Source organism: Aureobasidium melanogenum (genome assembly GCF_000721775.1).
Source record: "Aureobasidium melanogenum CBS 110374 unplaced genomic scaffold scaffold_3, whole genome shotgun sequence".
In the NCBI taxonomy this organism is placed as follows: Eukaryota; Fungi; Ascomycota; class Dothideomycetes; order Dothideales; family Saccotheciaceae; genus Aureobasidium; species Aureobasidium melanogenum.
In genome coordinates, this window is record NW_024470055.1 from 1,012,277 (window position 1) to 1,036,539 (window position 24,263).

The 24,263-nt window shown below is 49.4% G+C and overlaps 10 protein-coding genes across 10 annotated transcripts; 3 read left to right on the top strand and 7 right to left on the bottom strand.

The window, feature by feature from the left end:
- Positions 1 to 330: 330 nt before the first annotated feature.
- Positions 331 to 1,416, bottom strand: M437DRAFT_41041 (uncharacterized protein; the record flags this gene model as incomplete). Its single annotated transcript, XM_041020302.1, has 2 exons — positions 331 to 1,045; positions 1,094 to 1,416. The coding sequence occupies 2 exons, from the start codon at positions 1,414 to 1,416 to the stop codon at positions 331 to 333; spliced, it is 1,038 nt and encodes a 345-aa protein (XP_040882970.1).
- A 1,601-nt stretch (positions 1,417 to 3,017) lies between these two features.
- Positions 3,018 to 3,743, bottom strand: M437DRAFT_40507 (uncharacterized protein; the record flags this gene model as incomplete). Its single annotated transcript, XM_041020203.1, has 2 exons — positions 3,018 to 3,066; positions 3,118 to 3,743. 2 exons carry the CDS (start codon positions 3,741 to 3,743, stop codon positions 3,018 to 3,020), a joined length of 675 nt encoding a protein of 224 aa, XP_040882971.1.
- Positions 3,744 to 7,421: 3,678 nt separating this feature from the next.
- On the top strand, positions 7,422 to 9,596 carry M437DRAFT_63483 (uncharacterized protein; the record flags this gene model as incomplete). Its single annotated transcript, XM_041024263.1, has 2 exons — positions 7,422 to 7,795; positions 7,883 to 9,596. The coding sequence occupies 2 exons, from the start codon at positions 7,422 to 7,424 to the stop codon at positions 9,594 to 9,596; spliced, it is 2,088 nt and encodes a 695-aa protein (XP_040882972.1).
- A 263-nt stretch (positions 9,597 to 9,859) lies between these two features.
- On the bottom strand, positions 9,860 to 10,798 carry M437DRAFT_81794 (enoyl-CoA hydratase; the record flags this gene model as incomplete). The annotated part of the gene is made up of 2 exons (XM_041027621.1): positions 9,860 to 10,587; positions 10,651 to 10,798. 2 exons carry the CDS (start codon positions 10,796 to 10,798, stop codon positions 9,860 to 9,862), a joined length of 876 nt encoding a protein of 291 aa, XP_040882973.1.
- A 740-nt stretch (positions 10,799 to 11,538) lies between these two features.
- M437DRAFT_34958 (uncharacterized protein) lies at positions 11,539 to 13,524 on the bottom strand (the record flags this gene model as incomplete). The annotated part of the gene is made up of 2 exons (XM_041019294.1): positions 11,539 to 11,942; positions 12,036 to 13,524. Coding segments are annotated over 2 exons (1,893 nt in total), but the record flags the coding sequence as incomplete, so codon positions are not given.
- Positions 13,525 to 13,712: 188 nt separating this feature from the next.
- M437DRAFT_72794 (uncharacterized protein) lies at positions 13,713 to 14,957 on the top strand (the record flags this gene model as incomplete). The annotated part of the gene is made up of 2 exons (XM_041025906.1): positions 13,713 to 13,819; positions 13,940 to 14,957. The coding sequence occupies 2 exons, from the start codon at positions 13,713 to 13,715 to the stop codon at positions 14,955 to 14,957; spliced, it is 1,125 nt and encodes a 374-aa protein (XP_040882975.1).
- Positions 14,958 to 15,042: 85 nt separating this feature from the next.
- On the bottom strand, positions 15,043 to 16,062 carry M437DRAFT_40631 (1-aminocyclopropane-1-carboxylate deaminase; the record flags this gene model as incomplete). The annotated part of the gene is made up of 1 exon (XM_041020223.1): positions 15,043 to 16,062. The coding sequence occupies one exon, from the start codon at positions 16,060 to 16,062 to the stop codon at positions 15,043 to 15,045; it is 1,020 nt and encodes a 339-aa protein (XP_040882976.1).
- A 691-nt stretch (positions 16,063 to 16,753) lies between these two features.
- On the top strand, positions 16,754 to 17,953 carry M437DRAFT_81798 (uncharacterized protein; the record flags this gene model as incomplete). The annotated part of the gene is made up of 3 exons (XM_041027622.1): positions 16,754 to 16,898; positions 17,009 to 17,085; positions 17,261 to 17,953. 3 exons carry the CDS (start codon positions 16,754 to 16,756, stop codon positions 17,951 to 17,953), a joined length of 915 nt encoding a protein of 304 aa, XP_040882977.1.
- A 660-nt stretch (positions 17,954 to 18,613) lies between these two features.
- M437DRAFT_40892 (uncharacterized protein) lies at positions 18,614 to 21,616 on the bottom strand (the record flags this gene model as incomplete). Its single annotated transcript, XM_041020268.1, has 1 exon — positions 18,614 to 21,616. One exon carries the CDS (start codon positions 21,614 to 21,616, stop codon positions 18,614 to 18,616), a length of 3,003 nt encoding a protein of 1,000 aa, XP_040882978.1.
- A 1,064-nt stretch (positions 21,617 to 22,680) lies between these two features.
- Positions 22,681 to 23,760, bottom strand: M437DRAFT_63490 (uncharacterized protein; the record flags this gene model as incomplete). The annotated part of the gene is made up of 1 exon (XM_041024264.1): positions 22,681 to 23,760. One exon carries the CDS (start codon positions 23,758 to 23,760, stop codon positions 22,681 to 22,683), a length of 1,080 nt encoding a protein of 359 aa, XP_040882979.1.
- Between the last annotated feature and the right edge of the window lie 503 nt (positions 23,761 to 24,263).

The window sequence follows — 24,263 nt, forward strand, 5'->3', positions numbered from 1 at the left end:
GAGAGTGGAGTTGAAAGCGCGTAGCGCGAAGTGAGCTGTTCTTGAAATCTACCACAAAATTGTACTCTGATTCCAACTCGACTTAGCTGCTGCCTGCAAGTGAACGAAAGAACTTCTTGACGGCCTATCGAATGCAGTCGAAGAACAGCAGAAATTGGTGAAGATAATTTTGGTTTTCGTTTCATTTTGTGATAGCGTAAATATACATTAAATCTGGTCGTTTTTGGTCATGACCATTCCCTCATTCTATAGTTCCATATCCATCCATGCAAGAGCCTTTTCGTCTATAATACTTTCATACATCCCATGTCTGCCCTCCTAGCTGGAGATTTACAGAAGGTAAGCAGCAACACCGATAACACCGGCAAGAGCTGCTGAGACACCAGTCTTGGAGGCAGCACCGGTGTAAGCGACAGGGGTGTGAGTAGTAGTAGCGTTCTTGCCAACAGTAGTGCCATTGGAGTAAGTGTAGCCACCAGTGCTGGCGGCAACAACAGCGCTCAGAGTGCTGGAGGCGGAAGAAGAGGCAGAAGCAACGAGAATGTTGGGGTCAGTGATGGGGTCGTTCTGACTACCGTAGCAAGTGGCAGCAAGCGAAGAGCAAGTCTCGACATTGGCAAACTGGTTGGTTTGACACGAAGCTCTGATCGAGCTACAAGAGTCTTTGCAGGATGTCAGCTCTGCGCGACATTCCGAGTCAGACTTTGTGCAGGCATTGAAGGCATCGGAGCATGACTGTCTGGTCCATTGGGTACCGTTGTAGTAGCAGGCGCCCTGCAGTGAGTTGCAGAAGGAGGTATCAGCAGATCCAGAGACGAGGCAAGTCGCTCCGATTGTCGTGCATGCGTCCTTGAAATTGGTGAGTTCAGCGTTGCAGGTTGTCACATTGGTGCCAGCATTAAGGCAGTTCTGGTATTTGGCCACGGTGTCAAGGGTGATGACATCCGAGGTCGAGTAGTAGCATGCATTGTATTGCGCAGTGCATGCAGCAACGTCAGCAGTACCAGACGAGAGGCACGCGCTGTTGATGTTGGTGCAACTATCTCTGGAAGGATATTAGTACATGACTGAATATAGGATGAGGTTGACTCACTTGCAGACAGCGTTCTGGGCGTTGCAGATGGCTTCAGATTGACCGGATTCACCACACTTGATGTACTTGGCAACACAGTCCGAACCACCAGGGACAACGGGGAAGGTGTTCAAGCAAGAGTTGTAGCTCTTCTGGCAGACAGCTGATCCGGCACCGCTCTGGTTGCATTTATCATTTTGGACTGCACAGTCGTTCTTGCAAGAAGCGAGCTCGGAGGTGCAAGTGGGTTCATCCTTGGTAAGAAGACATGAATCGTAGCTAGAGACGCAATCTTGGGCAACGGCAAGAGCAGCCAGGGAAAGGATAGCAGTGGCGTATCTCATATCTGCGGTATGGCGTGGAAAGAGGCTGGAAATGGCAGATGTTCAGATGCAAGAGAAGGACGTAGGAGAATAAGAACGCAGGGGTATCCAAGTCTTCTAATATGGGGGACAAGCAGAAAGTTTCAGGAAAAAGATGGCGGGGGATATAGGAGTAGCTATATTACCTGCCACCAGAGTGGATCGTGAGCATGGGAGGTCCACGGAAGCCTCTCTGCAAGCCATGCCAAACCAAGGCACTGGTGGTTCCCAACTTTACAGCTAGCAACGCTAGACGAGCTCGGAGCTGTTGGATAGATTGAGAAAAATATGGATGCTTGAGTTTCGAAATAGAACATCGCACGGACGGAGGATTGGTCTTGGGGCATTTTTCCTCGTATAAGACTGACAACGGGTCTTGATGTCGCGCTTTCCTACCAAGAACACGACCGTATCTTGACCGTTCACAAATGAGTTGTCGGTGTTGATTCGTATTCTTTGATGAATTCTTGGAGTGTTCAGGAGACCATCAGGGAAAAACAGACTTCTGTACCTTGCATGTAAACAGGGAGGATGCTCAAGCTAGTCTCATATCGCTAGCTCAGGAGTGGGTTCCCAGCCTCATGCTCCCCAGGTTCTCGCTAGGGCTTGCGTGTTTTTTCCGCTGACAGAACGCCGAGTCATGGCTTCCGACAGCCTCAATCCTTTGCGATCCTGATTCCTTCCAATATTTTGTCCACTTCTTTGCTGAGAACTTTGCTGGCGCTTCTGCGGTGAGTATTTGTGTCTCCGGCATAGAGTGCGCGTCCGTTTGTGTTTCAACGCATCGCACCGTTGTGTAGAAAAAACGGTGCAGGGCAGAGCAAGACACAACAAAGGAGCTGAGCTTGGCAAGTTTGTTTTCCCTTTGATGTGGGGAGATCGCTTGGAAGGGTGGCCGGCTCCTCTGCCAACACAGTACGCGCCGGTTGTCTTTTGCGACCAACCGCGTTCATGACGCATCCTTGTCTGTTCAATCCTCTTCGCTGGCCGCGCTAGAACGGATCGTGTTCGTCGCTTTGCTATTCATGTACCTTGCAAATGCCGGTCACGAGTGTGCAAGAATAGACACCACTCAAGATAGAAACACGCGACACGAGCTTGAAGGATGCAAGGAACGAGTCGCGCAGCAGACTTGGCAGGCGCCCGAGGGATCCGATGAATCATCTTCCTTTGGCAACCTGACGACAATCTGTCTCTGAACAATGCTTGAGGATAGACACCTCCGATGAGATACCTTTGCGACGATACGTAATGGCTGGACTGGACGTGAAATCTGACACCGATAAGAGCAGCAGCAAGATGCTCGGAGCCATAAACAAGCGCAATATCAATGCTACTTTACGCCGCAATATGGATGATTACATCGATAATGCTGCAAATTGCTGGCGGTCCATCCTTTTCCATCGCAACATCAATGGAACCCCAACCAAAGTCCATCTCATGCCGCTACTGCCATATCCCGCGAGTATAGTATTCGCAGGCGCCAGTCCAGGATACTGCTTTTCGTAGAGCATGAGACCGAATGGTAAAAGCCTGCCTCTACCTGTGTCATTGAACATCTACCAGTAGGTGTTAAACCAAGATCACCTGGTGCCGTACACGTCTCGGTAACATTGTGCCAGGCTAGGGCAACTAACATCTTGTCAGCTCGGAAAGCACATTCATCGTCGCACTCAAACGTACTAAACAGACTCTTGACCGAATATTATATGCCAGAGATACTCGAACACACGCCCGACAACTTGGTCATCCAGTTGGGTATTCATCAACCACGCATGCATGCGAATATATTCTTCCTTGGTCCTCTGAAGTATCTGCTGCTTTGACACTGCGAATTGTGCACAACAGGCTACGCCGACGACTTCTGGAACATCGTCGTTGTGAAATATTTCTCTCCAAGCAGCAGCGAATACTGCTTCAGTCGTCTTACCCTCGTCCTTGGGCTCTCGTAATGGTCGTACTTCATCTGGACAGCCAGGATCTGGCAAACATCTCAGGTTGGCATAGCCGTTCCTTTGGACGAAGTCGATGTTCAACGAGTTCAGACTCTCGACATTAGAGTGACGCGGTGCATCAGTATGCCATGCTCTCAGCCAACCAAACTCGTGCGAATGTACAAATGCGACTGTCGTATGGAGCGATTCATAATTCTGGATGATATGGGTCAGGTAAGCATTCGCTTCTCTGCCTTTATTGCGGTCTGTGTGAAATGGCATGGTGGTGTTGTTATCGACAGTATACACGAAAGCATCCCATCTATGGAGTTTAGTTGTTGCCCATGCTACGTCGTCGGTCGAGAGAGCGCCCATCACCACGACCTTGTCATTCGGTAGCTCAGAGGCCTCATCCTTAGCAGTCGACAGATCAGTCTTGGGAGGATGACTGTCTTCTGCAGTGTCACCTTTTTGAGGTATGTGAAAACCAGGAGCTGATCGGCTGAAAGAATCGTCTCCAGATGTTATGGTCGTTGAAGCATGAGTATTTGCTTGTGGTGTCTGTCGCAGTATGGCGTTGAGATGTGGAAGGTCTGAGATTTGGTAGTAGAAGCAGGTGATTGTCATCAAAGCTAAGGCTGCGACGAGTATCCGCAATGCTGAATGCATATCTTCGATGATGGTAAAGAGTCAAGCAACACAAAGATCTGCCTATAGATGATCAAGCTTTCAAGACAAGTGAACAAGAGGAGACAAGCTTTTGCATTTTTGGAGATTCGCAATCTTGTTACGTGCGTTTCACAGCCCAAAAAAAAAGTGGATGCTTTTCAGGCCGCGAGATGTTACGACTACAGGGTATGCTTAGTAGCTCGAATCGATACAGCAACCAATATGGGTGAGCTATAAAGACGACTTTGTTCATACCATCGATTTGTTGTAAACTTCTGGTATTTAGACATGTCTGGGTTCTTTTTGCGGTTTTGAGACCGAACTCTTGTAGTCTTCTTGCTAGGCCTTCGCGTCATAACCAGCGAGGTGACACCGAGGCGCGTTTCTGGAGTTTGTAGACTGATCGAGACAGGAAGCACTTTCCCAAACGGCCTTCTATCCTCACTCACATCCCAAAAAACTTTCTAGGTGATTACAATGGGCAAGAAATTGAGCGAGGAAGGAAGAGAAGATGTATAGAATGCAGGTCAGGGTGATGCCATCATCTGACCCAAAAAGGTAAGTGACGATCATCTTATCTCATTCCCGAGAATCGCCGCACTGTGTTGATGACATATGCGGCATAGCAACTTCTAGAACAGTCATTGTTTTTGGAGTTGGGTTATGTTCTCGCCTCGCCTTCTTGGACTCGTTCACATCAAATCATGAGTAATGAATTGCAGTGGTCAGGACAATTCACAGCGTCTTCTGCAACTAACTTGGCCGGAGACAAGATCGTCTTGCCGCAATCTGCTCTTGAACAGTTACTCTCAGCTGCCTCAGTAGCTGCAGCCGCCACAGAACAACCCGACAACGACTTCCACAACTATTCCTCATACTACGCTGGCTCACAACGATCATCACGCCGCCCCGACGAATCCAAGAACCAATTACCACATCCCCTCACTTTCCGTCTTGTTAATGCAAACAATGGTCGCGTGGTCTATGCAGGCATCCGCGAGTTCTCGGCTGAAGAAGGTTGCGCAACGCTGAGTCCCTTCCTCAGTAAAGCCCTCGACCTGAAAGAAGATGGAGCACCAGTCACAATACACGCCCGACAAATACCAAAGGGCACTTTCGTCAAATTAAGACCGCTCGAGGCTGGATACGACCCTGACGACTGGAAAGCGCTTTTGGAACAGCATCTACGCTCAAATTATACCACTTTGACTCGTGGTGAAGTTTTGGTCGTGCCCGGTCCAGCAAGAGAAGAGTTCCGCTTCCTCGTTGACTCGTTCCAGCCAGAGTCGGATGCCGTCTGTGTAGTAGACACTGATCTTGAGGTCGATATCGAAGCGCTGAATGAAGAACAAGCAAGAGAGACCCTGGCAAAGATTGCACAGAAAATACAGAATAAGCAACATAGCGGCGAAGGTAGTTCTGCTGGTGGAGACCTGGACGTTTTCAATATTTACCAAGGTCAAATTGCGCCAGGAGATTACGTTGACTATCAGTTGCCGTCATGGCCAAGGTCGCAGTCACTCGAGATTGAGCTTGAAGGCGCCGAGCCAGAGGATGATATCGATTTATTGGTATCACCCTTCTCTGCACGCCAACGGAATAGACCTCGCATTGACGAACATGTTTTCGGTGACTTCAGTGGTCGCCCTACCAAGAAAATTCGCCTCGAGCCGACAAATGTTGAATTAGAGGATGCAGAGGCACTTTGGGTCACCGTTCATGCTTTCCACGGCGATGATCAGGCTTCTGCTGAACCTCATCAGTTCACTCTGCGCGTGAAGGTAGGAGACTTACATTCCTCCGAGTCCAAAGGAGTCTCTGAACAGCCACCTAATCCGGAAGATGTGCGCTGTAAGAATTGTGGCCAATGGGTGCCTCAACGAACACTCATGCTCCATGAGAACTTCTGTTTGCGCAACAACATCCTCTGTCCTCAAGGCTGTGGCCAAGTCTTTCAAAAGCGTTCCTCAGCATATGAGAAGCACTGGCATTGTCCACACGACACATTCCATGGCAACGGTGTGCTTTCCCAGCAAAAGCATAACCATCTATACCATCCCTCCTCACCTTTCGCATGTCAATCATGCAGCACAACCAGTATCTTCTCTTCTCTTCCTCAACTCGCACATCACAGGACCTCGGTGTGTCCTTCGAAGCCAATCCTGTGCCGCTTCTGCCACTTGACGGTTCCTCAGGAGGGCGATCCTGATGTTCCGAACCCTGAGGCACTCCTTTCAGGTTTGACGCCCCACGAATTGGCGGACGGTAGTAGAACAACAGAATGTCACCTCTGCTCACGGATCGTACGTCTACGAGATATGGATACTCATCTCAAGCATCACGATCTCACTCGCAAGTCGCGCCCCCAACCTCGATTGTGTCGCAACACAGTCTGTGGCCGTACATTGGACGGGACTTCTCATGATGGAAATACCAGAGCAGCCGTCAAAGACACAGGCAACGATATCGGTCTTTGCGCAGCATGCTTCGGACCGCTATATGTCAGCAATTACGATCCGGAAAACAAAGCCCTGAAGCGCAGAATCGAACGTCGATACTTGACTCAGCTTGTGACTGGCTGTGGCAAGTCTTGGTGTCGCAATACGTTTTGCAAGACTGGGCGAACGAACACTGGCGAAGGCGGTGCCGTGAGCACGAAAGATGCTTTGCCCATGATCAAGCCTTTCGTAGATGCGAGTATCTTGCCGGCTGCAGATAAACCATTGCACTTTTGTGTCGACGAGGCTAGTCAGACTAGAAGGGCTCTGGCTGAGATGATGAAGGAGGAACATGGCATGAAGGGTGAAGTGTATTCACTGCCCTGGTGCGTGGGCGCTTTGGAGGCAGAGAACGGACAGGCCGACAAAGCGAGAGAGTGGCTTGTTAATTGGGCTCCGACGACAGCGGAGGAGGGTGCATGATGGCATTCTGAGAATCTTGGTATGATGAATGCATAGATGAGCTTATATTTAGACACGAATTAACGATTTGAAACTTTTGCCTTGTCGAACATGTCGAATGTGCATCGAGGGTCAGGAGGCCTCAAGGCAGCTCTTTCCACAATGCTCTCGGATTCTGCGTGACGAGTCAGGTCAATCTGATCATCAAATCAAAATACAACAGGTGCAACCTTCCAATCCATCTCGTGCTTGCCCTCGTACATAGATGACCCGAAAGATCTTCAATCAGCCTGTTGATCAGATGCCTTCGCTCCACACTCTCCCACGCAAGCCCCACCAACCCCCCGCCTTGGCCGACACCATTGACGGCGATCTACCAAAACTTGACAGGACTCCTCATAGACACAAATATGAGATATAAAGATGTGGAAAGGTCGCAGAGGTGGAGAGATTCACCCTTGCCTCATCAGTGCAATGAGCAATCATGCATACATCGACAGCCCTGTTACCGCTTCTAGCTCAAGTTGTTCTCAGTGCAACAACACGTTTTACTCCGAGAGCATACAATATATCCTTCTCTGCCGATCAGAATCGTTGGCCAAGTGGGTTGCACCTCGCTGTTGATTACTATCCTTCACAATGGCCAGAGTACATGTGGGAGCCAGATATCGCCGCTATGAAGGATGCCAGCATAAGTTATGTTCGCATCAGTGAATTTGACTGGGAAGTTCTGGAGCCCGAGGAGGGCGTATACAACTGGACCTTGCTGGATACTACTTTGGACCTATTTGGCAAATATGGACTGAAAGCTATCGTTGGCACGCCGACGGCAGCTCCACCCAACTGGTTGATTGAGAAGTAAGACGTCAATTTTGTGGATCGGATGAATCAGACTTTGATTTTTGGGTCGAGGAGACATTATAGCTTCTCGTCTTTTGACTATAGGAAGTTGAGTAAGGGAATTACGCAGAAGCTGGCTCAGAGATATGGCAATAACTCGAATATCGTTGCCTGGCAGTTGGATAATGAGTTTGGCTGTCATGATACAGTCCGCTCGTATGACCACAACGCTATAACCAGATTCAGGACTTGGCTTAAGGAGAAGTACGGGACCATCGAGAATATGAATCAAGCCCAAGGTCGTGGTTTCTGGAGTTCCCAATACGTCAGTTTTGATACCGTTCAACCACCTTTCTTGAACGTGTACATGCCTAATCAAGCTCAACTTCTGGACTGGTATACATTTAGTTCAGACATGGTGATCGAGTTTGCCAAAGAACAAGCTGAGATTATCAGACAACATGCCCCCAGTCATGCCATCACCACCAACTTTATGGTTAGCTTTACGGATTTTGACCATTTCAAGTTTAACCGTGAAGTCGGTCTTGACTTTACAACTTTTGACAACTATCCTCTAGCTGGGGTGACTAGTGGCGCTGAGTATTTGCGTACTGGATTGCCGGATTTACAGGCTATGCAACATGCACTCTACCGTGGTATTGCTGGATCTGCTCATGGAAGCAACCATGGACCTTTTGGAGTCATGGAAATGCAACCTGGTGTGTTGAACTGGAACACTTATCGTGTTTCTCCACTGCAAGGTATGGTACGTCTGTGGACACTCGAGACTTTTGCCGCCAAAGGCGATTTGGTGAATTATTTTCGCTGGAGACAGGTTCCTTATGCGCAGGAGCAAACGCTTTCTGGACTTTTTGTGTCGGATAATACTCCTGATGAAGGATTTGGCGAGACTCAGGTTGTAGCTTTGGAAGACCTGCCAGCGCTGCGAGCAGCTATGGACACAGAAGAGACACAAGCAAGTGTAGCTTTGGTGTTTGACTACACCTCCGTCTGGGTCTGGAATATTGAACCTTATTCCGGAACTTACACCCCTTCAGACTCGCAGTTCGAGAACATCGGGTTGGGATACTTGGACGTAGTGTCATCTTTCTACACTTCTCTACGGCGTCTAGGTCTTAATGTGGATATCATCTCCCCTGAGCAGGACTTGAGCCAGTATAAAATGTTGATTGTACCCAGTCTCCCCATCATCCCCGCCGCCTTCAACACAGCTTTGTCCTCCTTCAATGGCACAGTAATCTTTGGCCCTCACTCTGGCTCCCGAACTCCTGAGTTTGCTTATCCACCTGGATTAACGCCTTCAGCTGGAACTCTACGCAACAACCTACCCATGAAAGTCACAAGAGTGGAAACACCTCCATCATACGCAAACAGCGGTGTCTCCTATTTATCCAAAACCTACAATATCTCTTTGTGGGAAGAAAGTATCATTTGCAGTAGAGATAACAACACTAGCAACGTTGTTATTACATCTACATCTCAACATAGAAAAGGCAAACCTGCTGCTTGCGAGAAGAATGGATTTCATTACTTGGCTTTTAATCCTCCTGTTGACCTATTGGTTTCTTACATCGGTGACGTGGCGAGGAAAGCAGGAGTCAAAGATGTATTTGGTAGACTTGCTGATAAGGAAAATGATTTAGGAGGCAATTTGAGGATCTTGGAACGAGGAGGGTTGGTGTGGGCGTTCAATTATGGAGCTGAGGATATTGAGGTACCGAAGGTGGACGGAAAAGTGGTGTTGGGAGGTAATGGTACGGTGATTGAAGGAGCGGGTGTCAAGGCGTGGAAAATGTGACGAGGAAGGTCCTCAAAGAAATGGCAGAATGGAAAGAGGCATCAAGATAAAGACAATCCCTGCTGAGAAGAAAGAATATTGAAGATTGCCGATCCTCACTTGATTGATGCAATACAGTAGAGATAAGATTATCACAATAAAAAGAGAAGCGAAAGACTGCCACAGGGTAGCAGCGAAAGAAGTTAGAGAAAAAAAAAAAGAACCCTCTAAAGGTCAGTTGCTTGCTTGCCGTGACCATATTTCTGAATTTATATTCTATCCATCTACGAATGCGTCCATTCAGGCTTCTTCTTGTTAGCAAAAGCATTCATTCCAATCTTCTGATCCTGACTTCCAAACAATCCATGGAAGAGTCTTCTCTCAAACTCAACACCCTCTCTAAGACCCAAATCTTGACTCTTGTTGACAGCCTCCTTGCAAGCCTTGACCGCAATCTTGGAGTAACTTGCAATCTTAGCCGCTGTATCCAATGCACCTTCCACACAGGCATCGGCGTCTTCGAAGCACTTGGCCACTAAGCCCCACTGCTCAGCCTTCTCGCCGGAGAAGTTGTCGCCCGTAAGAATAATTTCCATGGCTTTTGCTTTGCCCACCGCACGAGTGAGTCTTTGCGTTCCTCCCGCACCAGGAAGAATGCCCAACTTGATTTCCGGCTGGCCGAAAGTAGCACTCTTGGATGCATAAAGAATATCACACATCATAGCAAGTTCGCAACCACCTCCAAGGGCATACCCGTTCACAGCACCAATAACAGGTTTCTTGATTTGAGTGAGGTTGGACCAGGATTCGATAAAGTCGTTTCCGTAAGCGTCGGCAAAGGTCTTGGGGGCCATTTCCTTGATGTCGGCGCCGGCGGCAAAGGCTTTGGGCGAGCCGGTCAGGACGATGGCGGCAATGGAGGGGTCTTTGTCGAGGGCCGAGGTGCAGGTGTTGAGTTCGTTGATCAGAGGGGAGAAGAGGGCGTTTAGGGCTTTGGGTCTGTTGAGGGTGACTGTTCGTGTATTGTGTTAGCTATGCTACTATAGATGTTGAACTAAAGAGTTAAACGACGTACTCAGAGCGACACCAGGACGGGGAGTGCTAAGTTGAATGTGCTCATAGTTGTGTTCGGCCGAAGGTGTCGAATAGGGTCGCTGGATGCGTGGAGCGACTGTCTTGACGAAGCGCGAGGGAAAAGGTCTGGCAATTCGTAGACTCTGCATTTTTGCGGTGCTTGGAAGAGCAATTGGGTATCAAAGAACAAGAGATGGAAAATGTCAAGGTTACGGATCAAGGTGCAGCACCGGCTGAAGCTCTCCCCGCGTATGTCATCGGCTGCACTTTTGCCGAGGTGCTTTGTTAAATCCGCCAACTAGCCTTTTCTCCGATGCTCTTTCACCTTCTTACATGCCTCCTTGTAGGGCGCATAATCATCTTGGATGGTTATGTAGAAGTACAATCGTAGTAAGGTCATGATATAGAAGCTCTACTCAGAGTCCGAGTCATCGAACGCGGCCAAACTCTCCCTTTTCTTCTCTTTCGCTGTCTCAGCACCAGATGACTTCGTTCCTCCCAGTGAGAACTTATTCGAAGAAACATTGCTTCCACCGAGCGAAAAGTCCATAGCAGGAGAGACTTTCTTGGTCTCCTCAGCAGCTGCTGGAGCAGCTGGTGCTGCATTGAGCGACATGGAGAAATTGGACAGCTTGGGTGCTGGTTTCGGTGGTGGTGCTTCACCATCTGCAGTTGCAAGAATGAGATCTGCCGCCGAAGGTCGTGAAGGCTGACGCTTAATTGCCTGTTGGACCTGTGGTGCTTGTACTGGTTGTGATACTGTTTCCTGAGCCACCACTTCTGGTGTAGCAGCAGCACTCTCAGCCTCGCCATTCTTCCAACGCTTCTTGAGCTCTTCTTCCCTCTCCTGCTTCTCCTGCTCATCTTTGATTCTTTGCTCTGCATCCGTTAGCGGTGGGGATAAGAACACTTCTTTGAACCTCCGGTGGCTTTCTGGTGCGAAAATGCTTTCACGCTCCCAGCAGTCTAGAACAACCGTGATACGACTCTTCCACTGTTCACCGCGAACACGGCCCCATCCGTGCGGTTTGGGCATGCGACCAAGCTTCTCGAATATTTGACGTGAGGTGAGAGCAGATTCGAACAACGATCGGTACTTCCAGGCATCACGCACGCCGGATACTGATGTTGCAGCCAAGGCGTCGCTTATGACATAGAGACCGACCAGTTGTGCGCCAGAGATATCCTTACCAGACGAGTTTTCTGGTTTGACCTCATTCTCCTGGTCGACTTGCATTTCGGTTGTGTCTTTTGAGGCGGCCTCGTCAACATCCGCATCGTCATTGCCACCACCTAACATGCCGAAAGAAGCTCGAGGCCCATCAACTTCAGGATCGTAGGTATCTTCATCGTCGTTCTCTCTGTCTTCGTCCTCATTTCCAGGACGATCGATCTTATAATTGACCGAAAAGCGGAAAGGATTCTCGAGATTCGATACAAGCATGTCGACGACTTCTTCAGCACCTTGACCCGAGAATTTGATGACCAAATCAGTGACGGCCTGCACATCACCTTCACAGAGGTACCCAGTGCTGTCAGGTAAGTGATTCAGGAAGAAAGTCAATTTGGCTTTTCGATAGGGATTCAAGTATCTTGGTCGTGACACGCTCGGGTCTTCTGGAGCCACGCCTTGATTTTGAATAATATGATCATCTTCGTCATCAGTGTCGAGATCTGAAGAGACATAGCCAGAATCCGACATGAGGTCAGCAAGGTTTTGTGCGTGCTCATATCTAGGTTTCTCAGGTGGAGGTACCCAGAAGGGACCGTCATCAAATAGGCGGACGTGGTTGTTCATGCGAGCAAGCTCATCCAGCATAGACCATTGATAGGAATCTTGACTAGCATTTGCAGGTGGTTGAGAGGCATAGTACTGGTATACAAGCCAGCGATACCAGACATGGCCTTGACTGGTGTTGTCGAATAACCAAGCCCAATGCTCGCCATGCTGGACATCTGGCTGAGCCATGAGTAAGCATTCCCACTCAGGGCCGTATGTTATGAGTTTTTCGACAGTCTTGTTGATGATGGCGAGCTGCTTGAGATCTGATGGCGGAGTTACATTGACGACCAGAGGAGCAGGACCTTGGTGGCGTAATTGTGGTGGCAGAGACTCCGGGGGTGGAGCGTTGCGGAAGTTATGTGAAGGAGGGGGGTCGCGAGGCATCTGTTTGGCACCGAAAGGCTGTACTGGGATAGCGGATGTGGCGGTATGTAGAACGGAAGAAACGGACGAGGAGATTGTGATGTGTTTGGAGATGCTGAGGTAGGAGCCGAAGCCCAAGTATTTCTGCTGGAGAGCATTGACGGCGCTGTCGATATCGCTGGAGGCCGTGTCGGGAGTGAGAGCAACAACGGCAGTCAAGGTGTGAGCAGTAGACGAGGGAGCAAAGGCGATTTCGTCGAGTTTCAGGTTCTTGGGTAACCAGCTTCGTATCGTCGCTTCGGTCGTGTTGCGTGGTAGTGATGACAATAGCATAGTCGGGCGTTTGACAGCAGCCTCTGGACTCGCTCTACTGTCTCGCTGCCTTCTTTCTCTTTCTCGTTCTTGTTCCAATTCCCTCTTGCGCTTCAAGGATAGTGGGGCAGGGCCGGGTGGTGGACCCAGGGTGCCTGGTCCACTGCTCCTCATGGGAGCTCCTCTGGTATAGCCACCTGCATCTCCAGCTCTTGCGCCGCCGTATGCGCTGCGACCAGCAGCTACTTGAGCGACAAAGTCATCCTCATCTTCGTCGGCGAATGAGTCCTCGAATTCTCTCAGGGCAGCTCTGTTCTCGGCTTCTTCTCGAATTCGTTTCGCTTCAGCTTCTTGTCGCTGCTTTTCGAAGACGGACACTTTCTTAGGCGCGTTCAGTTTGGACGACAGATCCGGCATGCCCTTGTCTGACATGTTGTATGTGTGTTGAAGATGTTGGCGCAACTGCTCAATCTCGCAACTTCTTGTCCCTCCATTGAACCCTTGATCCAAGCGTCAAGCCTCTTTTGTGGGGTAATCTCTATATCTTCCTATACCGTTCCACGCGATGCCATCAACCTTGCCATCATCACATCAAACAAGGCATCATGGCCGATACCAACAATTTGTTACGGTTCTTGACGGCCGAGGCAAAGCTTCCTCTGGCCGCTGCCATCGCTCAAGCCGCAGGTCTTCAGAAGGCAAATCTAGTCACGTACGTGTCAACCATTTTCTTCTATCGACTCTCGTCATCTTGGCATTTGTGTGAGCCCAGTGGATTCACGGACCTGTATTTTTGCCATGGTCGCAATTCACAATCCTGACGCTTCAACAGCATCGAGGATCTTGCCAAAACCGACTTTGACACTCTCAAAGCAGCTTCCGCCACCGACAAAGCTGCGAAAGCCACTTTAGCTGCTGCAAAGCGTGTCTCTATCAAACGCAAAAGAGGCCTCCCTGAGTCTTCTACTCCACTGTCTTCCAAGCGTGCCAAAGCCGACCCTGCCGAAATCAAGTCTCCAGCCGATGTAGAAGCTTCGCTGACCTTACCTGTGTCTGACCTCGCTGAAGACGAGCTTGCGAACATTGCACTTATCACTAACCGTGCTCCTTTATTACTGGCATTTGCTGCCACTCTAATCAAGTACACTATGCCTGAACAACCCACTTCCTCACGTCTGAGTCTTGCTCAGGCCGTAACTTCTTTGAATGCACAAGCCAAAGCCGCCAACATTGGCCTTGCAAACTCAACCGCAGAGAAAGAAGGTTGGGGTCAGGGCCAGTCGCTCGTTCGGGTCATGTCTAGGGACGTCCGCGTCTTGAAGCGCTGGGGATATGATTGGAAACCAGATACAAAAGATTCTTCAAAGGACATCAAGACAGAAGTTTCAGACCAGAAACCTACGACTGGCGAGCTCGATGCCCCGTCTGCAGAAGAGTCACCTGCACTGCTCGCGCTCGACCTGGAGCAGCTGAAGCGTCTAGATGGTCCTCCAATTGTCTCTGCATCTGCAAGCACAGCCGGTCTGCCAGTATATCACGCAGACTCTGCACGAAGCTATATCATGAGAGCTTTTGATTCTGTCTACGACGATGAACCCGAGACGAAGAAAAAGAAGAGACCAGCGGCTGAGCTTGCCGCGGAGCGCGAGGCGAATCTAGGACACCTCATCAGGGCGCTGGACCTGTTGTTTCAGTCGTGGTCCACCGTAATCAGCTCAGATGATCTAGACAAACGTGCTTGGAGTTGGTATGTCAAAGTACGACCACAAGTTGAAGCAGGTCGTGCTGGTTGGGGGGCAAAAGGTCAAGTCAAGCTCAAGGATATCTTGGAACTAAGGCGACCTGATTGAAAGCTTCACACTTGACAAACAGAAAAAGTATCACGCGTAGAGTTGAGTTGTGGCTCTTACAAAGAGGATTATGCTATTAATAGATCTAACCTTGCTTGAAGATACCTGCATATGCGCTCAATGCAGGCGCACCACCAAGGTGCGCATACAAGACTTTGCTTCCTTCCGGGAACTCGCCCTTCTTGACCATCTGGATCAAGCCGTCCATACTCTTGCCCTCATAAACGGGGTCAGTCAACATTCCTTCAGTCCTGGCAGCAAGTCTGATAGCTTCCATCGTACCATCGTTTGGCAGGCCATACTCGGGTCCACCAAATCGTGTGTCCAGAACGACGTCCTCGGCTGTGATCTCGCGACCTAGTTCGACAAGCTCTGCGGTGTTCTGAGCAATTCTCAAAATCTGCGCGTGGGTCTTTTCGGGCTTTGCGGAAGCGTCGATACCGATGACCCTTTGGGCCCTGCCATCAGAGGCAAACCCAACGACCATACCAGCCTGAGTAGATCCAGTGACTGCACAAACAACAATGTAGTCGAACTTGAATCCCAGTTCTTTCTCCTGCTCCATGACTTCCTGAGCGAATCCTACGAATCCAAGACCTCCGTACTTGTGCTCTGAACAACCAGCAGGAATAGGATACGGCTTTCCACCTTTATCCTTGATCTCCTGCATGGCTTCTTCCCACGAAGGTCTGATACCGATGTCAAATCCAGCCTCGTTGAGTCGCACATCCGCACCCATGATTCTGCTCAACTCAATGTTTCCAACACGGTCATACACAGAATCATTGTAATTGACCCAATTCTCCTGCACCAGCACACACTTCATACCCAGTTTGGCAGCTACAGCAGCTACCTGACGGGTCTGGTTTGACTGCACACCACCAATTGAGACCAGTGTATCATAACCACCTGAAATAGCTTCAGGGATTACATACTCGAGTTTTCGGGTTTTGTTGCCGCCGAAGGCGAGGCCCGAGTTGCAGTCTTCGCGTTTTGCGTAGATTTGAACTTTGTTGCCTAGAGCTTCGGAGAGACGGGGTAGGTGTTGGATTGGTGTGGGTGTGCCAAAGGTGAGTTGTTCTTTTTGGAACTTGTCGAGTCTCATGGTGATGAATCGTTTCGTTGTGGATGATGATATGCTCGAGTCCTTGTTCTGCAATGAGATGATCAAATGTTGAATATGCTTTTCCTGAGGGAGAAGATTTGAAGAAGGATGAGATTGAACTGAATTGAATTGAAGTGGACGAGTATGAGATCTAACTAGTCGCTCCTTTATAATGTTGCCCATCTTGCCCGGTCTTCTAATACCAAGAGATGCACAGGGACTTTGGTGGTCGTCTGCTTGCCCGAAGGTCTCTACCTTCGGACTAGCTTGGCCTATCACCGGTTATCAATCCTTAGACCGATATCGTCGTGTCCAGGGTCCACGTGAAGTTGCCCGCCAGCAGGCCGAGTGTCGCAACATGTCCCGATCTTGGTGTATGCGAGCCTGAAAGAAAGATCCTCGTTGTATCAAGTTCAAACGACAATCACAACAACCAGCAAGTAGTAAAGACGTGTCCTGTGCAAAAACAAGAAAGAAAGCGGAAACCACCAGCGGGCAAAGCAAACACTTTCCTCCAAAAGCAGAAAGTCTTGGCACAACCAATCAACCAGCCAACCAACCAACCAACCACCAAACGCCCGACCACTCTCCTGCTTTGACTCTCTTACAGCAAACAATCCTTAAAAACTTATATAAGGAAAAATTGTTCAGAAGTTTGATGGCGGAAGCAGAATTTCAGAATTCTGCAAAAATGAAACGCAATCTTTTACTCTGCGTTGATGCCTTTGGCACTTTGTTCCGACCTCGCAGTCCTATTGCTGAGCAATATGGTAGTGTGGCTAGGGGTATGGGTGTCAAGATTTCTGATGAGGAAGTTGCGAAGTCATTTAAGAGTGGTGAGTTACGCCCATCGACAAAGAAGTGGGTGTCGGCAGAACGTGGGGAGATTCGGCCCTCGAAGAGTGTTCGAGAGGAAAGAGCCAAGGCTGATGCAAGAGGTATACAGCATTCAAAGAGATATCAAAGGCGTATCCTAATTATGGTAAAAAGACGGATATGGGAGCGAGGCAATGGTGGACTGAGGTACGTGACATTCTCAAATCCCCGGCTCCTTCGCTTTCAGACTCTTCTGCTCATGTTCGCGCTTTTCAATATGATATTGCGTTTTGACTCGCTTCTTGTTTATTTCCCCATTCATCCTCCCATTCAAGCCCATTCTTCTGCTTAGAGCGTTACATACTGACTTTCTCTCTCTCAGGTCATCAACAAAACATTCACACCCCACCATCAGGGACCTCTCCCGACTAACCTCACTTCAACATTGATCAACCGCTTCTGGTGTAAAGACGGCTACACCCTCTTCCCAGACGTCTCCTACCTCCAAAAACTCTCCAATTCACCTCAACGACAGCAAGAAGCTCCATCAAGACTAGTGATTGGCGTCATCACAAACTCAGACGACAGAGTGCCAGACGTATTGACCTCGCTAGGTTTGCGAGTGAATCCTCTACGCTACAACCCTACCATCAAAGACAGCACACAAGAAGTCCGCAAAGCAGAACAAGCACAACACCACCAAAACCCAGACATAGATTTCTGCGTCATGTCTTACGACGTCGGTGTCGAAAAACCCTCGTCTGAAATCTTCGACGCAGCTATCGACACTTTATCTTCTCTTCTTTCTTCCGAGGGCAAGGACTACAAAGAAGAAGATTGGGGCTTGGTATATGTAGGCGATGAAGTGGGGAAAGATGCAAAAGGTGCTGTGATGGCAGGTTGGGATGCTGTGCTATTGGACAGAGGCGGCGAAGTGGATACTGCTTATGAGGGTGATGCACCAGGTGTAGAAGGTTGGATTGAGGTTGAAGGTAAAAAAGTGCCTATTCTTGAGGGCTTTGAGGCTTTGGGGTCCTACGGGGGGCATGAGCTCTTGAAACTTGGGTCGACGTGACAACGATACAGCCGACGGATCCGAGAAATTTCCAAGCTCAGAGCCATGAATTGAGATATATGGAAAACACAGTTGCGTTCAATTCTGCTCGAACAACCTACAATACACAATCAACAGTACCGTACTCGCACCAAATGCGCCTGTGCTACTTAACCGTTTATTGTAGTAGCCACAAGACCAGAACCCTTTTCCGAAGAACCCGAGGAAATACTCTAATAGCATATCTACTCTTATCAAGCTTTGTGATATTATTTATCCTGAATCCCATTTCCCGTTATCCACTTGTGGGATTACTATCTCTGAAAATTCAATTCTCATGACCGAAAAACCTTCTTTAGTAGTGCACGTGGTAGTACAATATAAGCAGATCTGTGATCACGGACACTTTTGGCACGATACTGAACGGTCCAGGCTCCGGTTGATCCTATTCTATGTCAATAAGTCAAAGTGAATGATGGGTCTCGAAGAGAAGAGGGGGAAAAAAAGATAACCATGGGAAGAGCAGATTCCAGCTGCTCGCGTCCCCTATGTTGACAAAACTCTATGCTTGCTACGCTATCAAAAGTATGCCATAAACCAACTCCATGAAAACAAACTTGAGAATCTAGTATAGAAATCAACTACAGAACATAGAGCGAATGAGACAACGATATATCCATGCTAGGTAGCGGCCCTTGGTGGCCAAGAGATGACACCTCCGTTCTGAGGCAGCGCGAAACTTTTGCTCGTAGGTTTGGCGACACCAGCCATAGAGTTTACACTATCGATGCGTTGCTTCGAAATGCCTTGCGGTATGACAGAAGGCGGAAGCAATCTTCCTCCACTAGTCGCCATCTTTGGCGTTGCAGGATTGAACGGTGAAGGCATCATCAGTGTACCACCAGGACTTTGGGGAGGACTGGCCGCATTGACTCTGTCCGGGACCACAGTTGCAACAGACGTGAATGAAGGAGCTGGGGATCCAGGAGTCGGGATTGTGTTGGAGCCCTGCCATTCGAAGAAATGGGTGCCGGCGGGTACATCGTGGATTTCTCCATTGCCCAGATGAATCTCTCCTGATGCGCCTGCGGGAATAGTCACGCCGAGTTGTATCATGCCTGTTGCTGCAAGAACTCTCCAAGAAGATTTGCACGTTCCAAATGGTGTGTCGATACTTCCTGCTGCATGCTCCAGTCCACCACCCACCAGTGGGCGGACCCTGATCTTTCGATATCCTGGCTCAAGTGGTGAGATGCCTATAATGCCTTCTTGCAGCCATCGCGTACATGCTCCAGAAGCAACGTGATTGTGCGATCCTTTAGCTTTTCCAGTCTCATCATACCCAGTCCAGGTCTCCCAAATTGTGGTTGCACCCGCTTCAATCTGGTTCAGAAAGGTGCGTGGTTGGTTGTTGAGGACCAGCTTGTAAGCGACGTCTGCTCTACCGTGTTCGCTGAGGACTCCGAGTAACATGGCCGTGTTGAGGAGAGTGGTCCCGAAGTGATAGTCGCTATCTTCTATGATCTCGACGAGGCGAGCCATTGTGCCGTGGCGAGACGATTCCGGTATCAAGTTGAAGGCCAGCGCCCGCACGTAATCGTCCTGTTTGTCGTCGCCGATGCGGTTGTCAGAGTACACAAAAGCGGCATGCCAGGCTTCACGAACGCGTTCAGAGAGCTGTCTGTAGTGCTCCGCGTCTTGAGTGTATCCCAAAGCTTCAGCAGCTTTTGCTAGAATGGAGGCGTTGTGTGCGAAGTATGCTGTTGCGGTGTTGGGACTGGGAATCATGAGAGATTTGAACAGTCCCCACATGCCACTACCCGGCTCCAACCATTCACCCCACATCTTATCGCTGTCGAGGATGTAGGGTTCGTGTTCGTTGCGTTCACCTTTGTAGTATTTGCCATAGCCACCTCTGCCATTGCGGGCATCTCTCACCATCTGTTCCATCTTTTTCTTCATGCTTCCGTACTGGCGTTTCAAGACTGCTTTGTCGCCGTAGTATAGGTAGATTGTCCAAGGTACCAACACACATGCATCGCCCCAGCCAACAGAAGTTGTGATCAGCGACATCGGCCACCAGAGGCCCTTGTAGACTTGAGCACACTCGCCAGGCAAGAAAGGTGGTACTGTGCCATCCGGCAGCTGCTCGATGGCGATGTTTCTCATCATTCTTCTGAGATACGTCTGCGTGTCCAAAAACATGGTCGATGTAGGAGAGATGGCCTGCAGATCACCCATCCAACAAAGACGTTCTCTAGTCGGACAATCAGTGATGATGTCTGCAAAGTTGCCTCGCATGGAGCGTAAAGCGTTTGCTCGCCATCTCTCCAGACGCCAATCCGAACATGTGAACATGCCAGTCTCGGTCAGATCGGTAGACACGACCAAGGCCTTGATGTCGCTGAAGCTTACATCATCGGAGCCATCGATCTCCGCATAACGGAACCCGTGGCGGGTAAACCAGGGCTGAAATACAGTCTCCTTTCCACCCAGAATACATATATCCTGTTGGGCTCTTCCGTCGATAGGTAACGTGTAGTCCAGATCCAATTCTCCGTCCGGACGAACAGACTCTGAGTATGTGATCGTTACTTTGGTGCCGCTCTTTCCTTTGAGTTTTGCAACCACATAGCCAGCAATATTTTCTCCAAAGTCGAAGATTTGCTTGCCAGAAGGTGAGCGAAGGATGCCTTTTGGTCGAATTCTTGCAATCTCTTTTGTGCGTGGTGTTTCCTCGGCGATGAGTTTGCGCCAATGTTGGGTATGTAATAAACAAGCTCGTGTCCAACGAGAGCCCTGAACTCCTGGTGGGGTAGGCGCGACTGTGCCCAGCCACTCGTCACTGCCGATTCGAAGATCGTGCTCCTCGCCTAGCTTTGGGTCAGAGCGAATGATTGCTCCCGTGCCGGCAAGCCACTCTTCGCTACTGCCGTAGGCTATCCGATTGCCATCTTTGAAGTTGATGTTGACCTGTACAAATGCAGCAACAGGGTCGTGATGTTTTGCTCTCGTATCCCTGAGCCCTAGACTGCCTCTCCAACGTCCGTCACCAACCACAACGCTGAAGTGGTTCAACCCAGGCCTGAGATGTTGCGTGATGTCGTAATCCTGATACTCGACAGCAGAAGTGAGAGGGGTCCAGCGCGGCACACAGCAGTTTCCAGTCAGGTCGGTGCCATTAACGAAAAATCTATACCAACCCAGAGCAGAAACAAATGCTCTGCCCTTGAGCACACCAGCAGGGATTGTCAAGCAACCTCGGAAATACATTGCATGCTCTGTGTCCTCGATAGGCCCAGTAATCCAGTTGGCTTTCCACAACCTTGCATCCATGATTCCCGTTTCGAAAGTAGCAACTCTACTCCACCCTACACACATATCATGCATGTCAAATAACTGCACCCGCCAGTAGTATTTTGTGATAGACTGCAGCAAGCCCCCAGCGTATACGATACCAGATTGATCCTGCGAACGCACGATATCACTGTCCCAGACAATACTCGTGGGCTTGAAAGTGTCGAGGGTTGCAACCTGTAAACGGTAGGCATTTTGGAACACTACAGCATGTTTGTCTGAGGGGTCGCTGGCCTCCAATCTCCAAGAGAATTCCGGACGTGGATTGTCAATTCCAAAGGCTTCGATCAAGTAGTCAGTCCTCAGATGATATGCAGAGGTCGCCATTTTCTTTGTCGCCCCAGACACGCTTCGGTTAAATATGGTCCCTGGAGTGGTTCGTGTCACTTGTATTAAGATTCCACCATCAAACTCAGCCCTCGGGTAATGGATGTAGATGCAAATGTATGTGGTAAAGAGAGTGAAGGAAGGTTCAGGGAAAGCGGGCAGAGTTCAAAACTGCCAGTGTCTTCGAGAGGTTATATTCGAGGAATTGGACCGTCATGGTGAAAAGGGAAAGAATAAGCAATACTCCAACATTGAAACGCAACGGGCACACTATCAGCTCGGCTCAGGTGTACACGCTGCCGCACTGGACTGCCTTACAATCAGACAACGGGTTCCGAGGAAGACCGCAGTCCATCGTTAGGAGTTAGCCGCATTTCGGCTGTCCTTGCGTCAGGGAAAGAAGACCTGTACTTGTGCTGCGACAAACGAGGTCGGAGACGTTGCCCAAAAATCGATAACCGTTCGAACGCTCGGTCTCAGGCGTGGATCCTTTTACGCGTAGTTTCCAGTACCAAGGCGTATTTTTGGGTATGCCTCTCGGCAACGTGCCCGATCCTACAACTGGTGTGCCGACTTTGTGCTTGACTGCCGCTATCTAAGTCAGGAGGTTGATCTAGACAGTCAAAGACAACACTGCTACTCTCACCGAATTCGCACGTGGCACTATTGATCCCAGGGATCTTAACGCAGAATATTTGAAATGCCGAAGATGATGATAAGCATAAACGAAAGTACAGGATGAGAACAAACCGCTCCTCCGAGGTCCAGCAGGCATAACTTGTTCGACTTTCTGCATTGCGGCAAGCCTACCACAAACGAAGCGGTTCCTTCGGGATGAGCAGACGAGGACCCTCTGCCGGCGGTTCCAGGGCAAGAAACCGAGCCAACAAGAGGTTTGCGATCCGGATTGATTTCTGTCGTCTGTCAGGACGGTCGTGGATGATGGCGTCCTCATCGCCGACATCAATGTCAAGCTCTGCCAAAACGCGATTTCCATGCTTGCAACCAGCGATTCTCAAATGATCTAGCACAAGTCTGTCGCCTATCCACCCCATCAAATCCAGCTATGCATTGATGTCCTCGTTGGCTTCGACTGTGTCCAGTATGAGTATATCTAGAGTATGTCTGTTGCGATTCAAAAGTGATAGCAAGGCTCCTAGGTGGACTCTCGTGTTGCGAATTTCAATCCGTCTCAAATCTGTGCATTGCATCAGAGTCTCGAAAGCGGCGAGGTTGTAGTCGAGATACGGTCGTTTGCTTCCTGGCCAGCCATTGATCATCATACGTCCAAATTCGACTTCGTCCTCAAAACAACAAAACCATGATTCTTGAACTGTCTTTTCGCCAGACTCCGACACTGTGAAGCTTCCGATGTCTAAGCCATAGTCGAACCACGCCTGAAACCTGGGTATATGCTGACCAAAATCACCAATTCCAGCGTATGTCAAGCAACAACTAGCTGCCATGCCAAACGGCCTTTCGGTAATTTTTGGATCGTCTCCGTTCCAGCTAAACCATACCTCTTGTTTCATTTCGATTGCGCACAGGAATGCTTCCAAAAGCAGGATCAAAGCATCTCTGAGTGGATGGACTGGGACGGTGTCATTGTGTCCTTGTGCATAAAGTATCTTGAGTATGTCAACGATTGGTTCACGACACTTCCCTAGGTCGGCGACATCTTTCTTCGTCTTGACTGCGCTGCAATCAAAGGAGAACTCTCCGAGGTAGGGTGGCTGTAACGGCTGCTGTATGGCGTGTTTCAGCTTCCGCAGGTCCTTCTTTCTGGGTTTGATGATAAGTGATGTGAAGGGCAACTGAGGTTCGAAAGACTCGTCGTCGATGGGGGTATTCGTCATCTCGGCTTTGGCGACGACTACGTTGAGAATTCCACATGCTCTTTTCCACTCGGGGGTGGACAAGTGGTTGCCTGAGTGTAGAGCGAATTCAGCCGGAGGGCTCCATCTTGGAGTGTTGTTGATCCAAGCGCGTTCTTCATGGGGTTGTTCGGAATCAGATGAATCGCTGCCTGAAGTCGTGTCGCTTCTGTCTTCGGTCGGAGTCTCGCTTACAGCTACATCCTGGAGTCCTTCTACAATGTCCGAGATAATGGCGGCCCGTTCTTCGAGACGGTTTTGAGGGTCCATGGGTAACAAGTGAGATGATTGATGTTGCTGATGAATGTACAGTGTTATGTGACGGTTCAAAAATGGTCGCAGAAGTTGCTGATGTTCGGGGCTTGCACTTTGTGACTTCCACAGTTGTTAAAGACGTCGTAGGGCAGCTGCAGCAATGCACAATACTGTCGTGAAGGACGCAGCTTCCACAGAGAGAACCTCGTCTTAGGCCATCTCGTTGGCCAGACACAGCTTGTGAAAAACAATCGTGCATTTCGATAACCTTATAATGTCCCGTCATCTTCAGCTGAAGGAGCAATCAGTCGCGGTGGAAGCATGACGACGATAGAGTTGGATCATGATCACAGCGAAGATGAGGGCAGATGGATAGTCTCTTCGTGAACTAGTTCCATGGCTAAACTCATACTGGAATAGTAACTGTGCATTTTTTGATAGCTTATGGTATTATGGTATATCATCACCTTACGTAGTTGAAAGGGATTGGATGATAGCGTCATAGAAGTGAAAACAGC